This window comes from Peromyscus californicus, unplaced genomic scaffold (genome assembly GCF_007827085.1).
Source record: "Peromyscus californicus insignis strain IS unplaced genomic scaffold, ASM782708v3 Scaffold_8__1_contigs__length_139910024, whole genome shotgun sequence".
Lineage (NCBI taxonomy): Eukaryota > Metazoa > Chordata > Mammalia > Rodentia > Cricetidae > Peromyscus > Peromyscus californicus.
The window spans coordinates 107362322-107370036 of record NW_026294606.1 but is presented as its reverse complement, the minus strand read 5'-3'; the positions used below and the strand labels follow the sequence as shown (position 1 = coordinate 107370036).

Below are 7715 nucleotides of genomic sequence, written 5' to 3'. Positions count from 1 at the left end.
CCTTTCTCTTGGAAAGACAAACCAGACCTACAGCAGTCAGGAGGGACTGTTGCAGCTCTTGACCTCCTCAGATAGGAACAGGAATGAGAAATGGACGCTGTGCTAGTTGTAAAGTAATCTGACCGTTACTTCCCACCCCTGTTGTGTCTGACAAGTCCTGTGCCTCTCAGCAGCAATCTTGTGTCTCATGGATGCGTTATTGGTCATCAAGAACATGAGGAATAACATGACAAAAAAAGCCCTGGGAATGTAAACTAAGCCCTCCACTGCCCCACTGAGGCAGAAGCTATGCTGAAGTCACCCAGCCCTTCCCAGCGTTTAGCAGAGACTCCAAGTATAATCACTCCCTCCAGGCCATCATGAGCTCCCAAGCCCACGTGTGTGACTATAAAGACAGGGCTGTTAAGTCGGCAACACTTCTGCTTCCTCGTGTGGCCTTGTCTAAAAGTCGCGTTACCCCTCCCACTCCTCCACAAGGCTGCCCCAGGAGGTCGGGAGGGCCAGGCCCTCAGGGAGCAATAGCCACACAACTGGGACTCCTTTTCAAGGAAGGCCTCACTAGAACCAGTGGGGCTTAGCGCAAGTTGCTGCATGGAGGGTGGGAATTTCAGGCCTCTGCCAGGGTCGACGCAATCCTGCTGGTCCATGAGATGAGGTGCTCGCGCTGACCAACCATAAGCGTTAGAATTCTGCAGTCCCAGCGGTCAGTTGAGCGCCGCCCTTGAACAGGTCTGAAGACACCAGGCTCTCTCTTGAGCTGGGCCTGTTCAAGGACTGCAGGCAAGTCTGAGCCCCGAGAAATTGAGAACTACTGCTTACCATGGCAGTGCCTGGCCAGCACAAAGTACAGCCCAAGGATGTGGTGGGCACAAGAAAGGGATTTAAACGCTACAAGTGGGAATTCAAAGACTCCAATAAAGAGTTCTGGCTGGGGGGACACGCCGTGGTCAAGATCGTGAGTGTGGTAAGCTGGATTGAAATTCTAGGGGTGTCTGTAGAGGAGAGGGCCTCAGAAGTCGGGGAGAGTCCTTGCAGCAGCTCAGGTGTATGTATTTTTCCACCTAGGGCTGCCTGATTGCTGGGCTACACTTCTTTGAAAAAGTGGCCACAAACCCCATCATGATCCTGGTCCTCACTATGGAAATATCCATCTTTGCTTTCTTCATGTTCCTCTACACCTTTGCCATCAGCAGATACATGCCCTTCATCTTCTGGCCTGTCACTGTACGTAAAGACTTTAGGAAAGATGGTGCCAATCACATTCTAGCGCCTGGAAAAAGACAACCTTGCCTCCTCTACCGGTGCTCAGGCTGGGAAGTTGGGTTGTAGAGGGGAAGCCAGGCAGAAATGATCCCCAAACCTGCCTGTGTTGGGTCACAGAAATAGGCACCGAGGCTTTGCTAGCCTCACAAATAGGGAAGGCTGTAACAACCAGCCATTTCTGCTAATGCTTTTGCTGGTATACATCTCATTGGAATATCATTCCAGGATTCAAAAAAGAAAATCAAACTCTGCATAAACCAGTAAGGTAAAGTGAAGCAAATTTCAAGCATGACTAAAACAATATCAGGTCTCTGATGAAAATAAAGAATGTTTCAGAAGCATGGTCAACCTGAAATAGTCACCCAATGGGGTGAGGCTGAGCTTGGTAAGTCACTCAAGTGTCCATTCCTCTAGTCCTTTATCTATACCTCAGGGTCTGTAACAATCTGTAGGGAGATTGAACTCAGGTAAACTTCTTGCCATTGTGTCTTAGGGCTCATGACTCGAATTCCCTCACCTCACTCAATAGAATCACCAAGTGTACCCACCTAACTCCCTCATAGCCAATTAACACCTCAGCTTCCAACTCCCTTTGTTCATTACCCACCTCTAGAGACCTCTGTTCCTCCATTTCATTACCCTTACAAACCAGCAAGTGAATTGCCAAAAGTCAAATAACCTGCCCTTCAACTCAACGCAACTAGTAAATAGCAAGAAAGAAAGAAAAAAAAAGCTGTTAGTGTCCAGGGATCCATCAGTCCTCATGAAGACCTCCAGTACAGGAAGGAAGGAGATGGAACTAAAATGAAAACTCTTGGAAACAGAATGCACAGAAGACAAAAAGATGGAGACTATGTGTCCAGTGAAGAGACTGAAAAGATCCAGTAAAATAACGTCCACCAAACATGAAAGTCAATCCTCCTCTACTTAACATAAACATAGTGATGGAAATGTAACCAATATTGCTTTCACTAAATAGCCTAGCTAGAAAAAAGGAAGGAAGAGAAATGAGGGAAAAAAGGGGGAGTGAGGGAGAGAGGAAGGAATGGAGGAAGGAGAAGGAGGAAGAAGAGGGAAGGAATAGAGATAGGATGCAAAGGTTCTCGAGATGGAAAATGGGAGTAATGACAATACAAGCTGTAGATTGTTGGGAGTGACTCATGAGGTACCATTTCAGGAACTTGAGAAATGGATTTTCAAGTACTCTCAAGACAAGAGATAAGGCCTGTCTTAGTTTAGGTTTTTATCGCTGAGACAAAACACCATGACCAAAGCTACTTGGGGAGGAAAGAGTTTATTGAGTTTATACTTTTACATCACAGTTCATCATCAAGGGAAGTCAGGATAAGAACTTAAGCAGGGCCAGGTTACCAGTGGAATGTTTGTGTCCTCCCTGGATTTATATCCTGAGATGGGGCCTTTGAGGAAGCAATTAAAAATAACAGAAAACTTAAGGTTGGGACTCTGATCCAAACGATTAGTATCATTCCAGGAAGAGACAGGTCGTATGAAAGGTCATATGAAGATAGAGAGGGAAGGGCAGTTGTCTCCAGCCAGGGAGAGTGCTCTGGGACCTTGCTCTTGGTCCTTCCAGACCCAGAACTCTGAGAGGATAAACATCTGCTGTTTAAGGCACCCAGCCTATTGTATTTTATAATAGTATACTAACGTAGGAATAGATCAGAGAATTCAGACACACATACTGCAACTTGTATATGACAGAGGTAGCATTGAAAACCTGGGACAGCAGCTGGTGAGTTGGCTAAGCAGTTAAGAGCACTGGCTCCTTCTGCAGAGGACCCAGGTTGAATTCCCAGCACCCAAGCAGCTCACAAGCTGCTGTAACTCCAGGGAATCCAATGCCCTCTCTGGCCTTCTCAGGAACTACACACATTTGGTATGATTACGTGCATGGAGACAACACACTTATACACATAAAATAAAAATAAGCAAACCTTTTTGTAAAAGAAAGTTGGACAGAACATTCAATGAGAGTACCTAGGAATATTGGCAGGAGAGATTGTACATCCCACTAAAATTAAAAACAATTTCAACAGCACTCGGGAGGCAGAGCCAGGCGGATCTCTGTGAGTTCGAGGCCAGCCTGGTCTCCAAAGCGAGTTCCAGGAAAGGCGCAAAGCTACACAGAGAAACCCTGTCTCGAAAAACCAAAAAAAAAAAAAAAAAAAAAAAAAAAAAAAAAAAAAAAAAATTTCAAATTTGGACACTCTAAGATAAAACACAACTAATAGAAAATGGGACAAGGGGCACAAATACATAGAATTTTGGTTGGTTTTATTCTGTGTTGGGAGAAGAAGGCTTGTATGTGGTAAAGGAAGACCAAATCCCCAAGGAATGAAAAGAAAAAAATTATGAAGGAGGAAGCAATCAAGGAAGGTAGTCCAGGGGGTAAGGCAGGGTTGAGTGTAGAGGGAGCAGCAAGGCTCCCAGAGTTAAGTCAGAGAGCCTCCTGGCAGCAGCAATACTGCTCACGGAAGCTCTGGAGAGGAGAGTACAGAAATGATGAGGGGAAGTACCTAACAGAGATACCATCAAGTAGCCTATGCATTTATTTACATGACTACTGATAGGCACCGGATCCCTGGTGTTTTAGGCAAGATGGTATCTTGTGGCTCACCTGGGCAGACAGCAGTTAAGTTTGGACTGTGTGCTCCACTCACAGAGGCCAGCAGGGAGCCGCTGGTTGATCTGCTTGGCCAGAAACATATTTGCCTCTGCATATTTATTTTAAATTATCGGGGTGGAGGGGGCCATTTGAACATGGTTACATGGAGGATACCGTGTTGTTTTGGGGGTGCATGGGGCACAGCTATCTAAGACCAGCTTATCTCTCCCACTTTCAGGAAATCTTCAACAACCTCTTCTCCTGCGTGTTCCTCGGAGGCGGCATTGCTTTTTCTTTGAAGACTAAACGAGTGATCCAAGAGCCCTATCTAACTGCTATGGTGAGGTGTTTCTGCTGAGCTGTGGGTTTCCTAAATCACTGTCACAAAAATCCTGGGATCATGGGCTAGGTTGCTGCTGAGTCTATAGAGTGCTGGTCTAGCCTGATCTATGACACTGCAAAAACCTACTATAGTACCTCATGCCTATCTACAGTGTTGGCACTCAGGAGGTAGAGGCAGAGGATCCAAAGTCCAAAGCCATCCTTGGCACAATAGTAAGTTCAAGGCCAGCCTGGGGTACATGAGACCCTGTCTCAAACAAGCAAATAAAGCTTGGGATCAAAGCAAATTTAAGAAGTTGGTAAATGTTTCTAATGCAGAAGACACCTTTTTAAACGTGGTGTCTAGGAAGGCAGCCAAGTCACCTGTGACTCTCATGTACGTGAAAAGAAAGGAAAAAGAAAGATGATGGGGACACTGGGCATGAAACCAGGGAGGGCAGACCGAAGGAGGGTCTAGGATCGAGGTGTTTTGGGGTACACTGTGCATCACCTCAGATGAGAGACCAAGAATGGAATCTGTGCCTGCCTTCTAGGTGGACAGTCAAAATAATGAAAATCCACTTGTTTCCCTAGATTCTTATGGCAGTTGCTGCATTTTTTGCTTTTATCGACATATGTCTTCAATTCAAATACTTCAGAAGCAAGAAGGGACCCAACTGACCTTTGGAGACAGCTACCATAGAGGAGAGTAGGCAAAGCAAAGAGAGAGGGAGAAGGGGAGGGATGAAATGGAGGACAAACAGGACAAGAAGATGTGATTGGACGGCGACACCCGCGGTCAGGAATGGCAGCCAGCTTTACGGCCAGGCCTTTCTACACCTTCCCCTTTTCAGCTTTCTAGCCTACTTTTCTTTTCCATCAATAAACACCTCTTGGAAAGAAAATTTCTCTTTAAATGGATTTTGTACTAAAAGTTGGACAACATTTGTCCAGTGCTATTCATCCCACAGAAACTCCTGGAAATTTCGGTGCTAAGGGAAAGGCCCCAGAGGGGTCACAACCCACAGGTTGAGAACCACTGCACTAGAGGTTCTACCCACCCTGAAAGGGAGTCATCCTCCTGAGGGAAGAGTGAAGACTCCAACAGACATCCAAGGAAGGAGATGTGTAAGTAGAAGCCTGGAGTCCTAAGAATGAAACGGAGAAAGGAACTAATGGTGTTCTTCGGCGTGCATAGCAGACTTTCTCATCTCAGGCATGCATAACACAGGAGTTAGTTCCAGGTCCTTGTCCCAGGAACTCAAAAAGGGAAACCCACAGGCCAAGGCTGAGTTTTGAAGAGGCATTTTTGTCATAGGAAGAAAGCTCGGGGACGAGAGAGATGGCTCTTGGTTAAATACTGTTCTTCTGGGTAACCATGAATGCTTCTCCTAAGTACCCAGCCAAGAGTAATGGTATACTAGAATATTCCAAATAGACAAAAACCTAGAAAGATGCCAGTGTTCTAAAAGACTGTGCTTCCTTCACAAAAATGGAGTATAAAGAATTACCAGCTGAGAGAATAACATGAGTAACTCTCACAGATTAAGCAAAAGAAGCCAGGTATAAAAGAAGGACATACCACAATGATGTAGGAACTCCCAGGGGAAAGGCCCATGGTGAAAACTCCAAGTTGTTCACATATGTTACAGTGAAAACAGAAGCCTGGGTTCAACGGAAATGCCAGGACTGAAACAGCAGAGCCTGGGACACAGGGGAGGATGAATAAGAGAGCTTAAGTCTAGGTGTGAGATCACCAAAACTAGCCAGATACAAGGGAGTGACATCAGGCCCACTGCCTCCCTCCCCACAAAGCCCTTGAGGACCATGTCTCAGGTCCTATTGTCTTTTCACACATGCTTATTTATATTGCACTGTAGCTGACTTAAGTGGAGATTGCTTCTACAGAAGTGTCCACCTGTTTCAGAAAGAGAACAAGAAGTTAACTAGGGGCAATTGCACTGCAGTGACCATGAGGAACACAGAGCACTTAGTATAGAGTTAACAGGGAGTCAGACACCAAGATCAAAGGAAAGTACCAGATGCAAGGTGAAGGGACACTATCCCACACGAGCCTGTGGCTCTGGCCAGCCTTGCCCTTCTCTCCCATTTCCTCTGCCTTGCTAAAAACTGTTAGATAACATTCTTAAAGCTAGCCCCCAAGGTCTATTCCCTCATTTGGCCACTTCCTCCTCCTGACTGCCAAGGTCTAGCTATCAAAATATTGAAGTCCAGAAATCAAAAGCCCCCTTTGGTTCTTGTAATTAACATGCCCAATCAAAATACACTACCACACCCTAGCCCATTCTAACACAGACCTCCCCTTATTCTCCTCTGAAAAACTACACCTGCAAGGTCATTTGCTGCTGTTTTTCTGCCTGAGTCAGAAAGCAGCCACTGTAACTTCTCTTCCCTGCCTAATAAAGGATCTCTGTGAAAACAAGTGTCTTGGTGTGGTTTGTGCCTGATCCAGGATCCGGGAGGGAGGCCCTGCTGTGCAAGGGGTCTCCTTCACAGGGGATAGCCAGACTCTCAGGTAGTTCGAATGAGAACGGACCCCATGGGCTCACACATTTGAATACATAGTCCCCTGTTAGTGGAACTGTTTGGGAAGGATGAGGAGGTGTGCCACAGAGGTGGGTTTTGAGGTTTCAAAAGACTCATTCCATCTCCAGGGCACTCTCTGCCTCCTCCTTGTGGTTGAAGATGTGAGCTCTCAGCTGCTGCCCTTGTTGCCTGTCACTGGCTACCTCCACTCCACCACCACAAACTCTAAGCCTCTGTGGAGGTTTGAATGAAAATGCCCCCCCATGGGCTCATATATCTGAACACTAAGTCCCTAGTGAGTGGAATTCTTTGGGAAGGATGAAGTGTCACTGGGGGTGGGCTTTGAGGTTTCAAAAGCCCACAGCAGGGCCAGTCTCCCACCCAATCACCCCTCACCTCTCATCTCTGCTTGCCTGTAGATCAGGATGTAAATTCTCAGCCCCATGTCTGCCTGCCTGCTGCCATCCCGATCATAGGCTCACCCTCTGAACTCTAAGCAAGCCCCCAATTAAATGCTTGTTTTAAGTAAGAGTTACCTTGGTGACCGTGTCTCTTCACAGCAATAGAACACTGACTAGGACACTGTCTGAAACCATAAGCCCCAAATCAACTCTTCTATAAGGTGCCTTGGTCACAGTGTCTTATCACAGTAGTAGAAAAGAACTCCTACAGAGTTCAAGTAAGAGACCCTGCCTCAGTGGATAAGGTGAATAACTAAGGAAAGCTCTTGATGTCGTGAGATGAATGTACACATATGTACCCACATCCATGCATGCATACCCTATATACATACACATGCAAAATTTTAAAAAGAAAAAAAAGAAAGAAAAAGAAAATCTGATGGATGTCTCTCTCCTTTTTGGTACAATTCCAGTTGCTCCCCATGTTCTTCTCTACTTGGTGGTGTTCCCCCCCACACACACACACACCTTTAAGCCATTTCAGCAGGCAGTTTTAG

At 46.0% G+C, this 7715-nt stretch overlaps 1 protein-coding gene across 1 annotated transcript; it reads left to right on the top strand.

The window, feature by feature from the left end:
* The first annotated feature begins 505 nt into the window (after window positions 1-505).
* On the top strand, window positions 506-4891 carry LOC128104574 (CKLF-like MARVEL transmembrane domain-containing protein 2A). Its single transcript, XM_052729512.1, has 4 exons — window positions 506-964; window positions 1066-1224; window positions 4128-4229; window positions 4805-4891. Exons 1-4 carry the CDS (start codon window positions 821-823, stop codon window positions 4889-4891), a joined length of 492 nt encoding a protein of 163 aa, XP_052585472.1. The 5' UTR covers window positions 506-820.
* The last annotated feature ends 2824 nt before the right edge of the window (window positions 4892-7715 follow it).

Coding starts and splice junctions, on each gene's coding strand:
- LOC128104574 (XM_052729512.1), top strand. CDS start 821: ATGGCAGTGCCTGGCCAGCACAAAGTACAGCCCAAGGATGTGGTGGGC. Junction 965..1,065: donor TGGTCAAGATCGTGAGTGTG/GTAAGCTGGATT, acceptor TTTTCCACCTAG/GGCTGCCTGATTGCTGGGCT. Junction 4,230..4,804: donor AGCCCTATCTAACTGCTATG/GTGAGGTGTTTC, acceptor TTGTTTCCCTAG/ATTCTTATGGCAGTTGCTGC.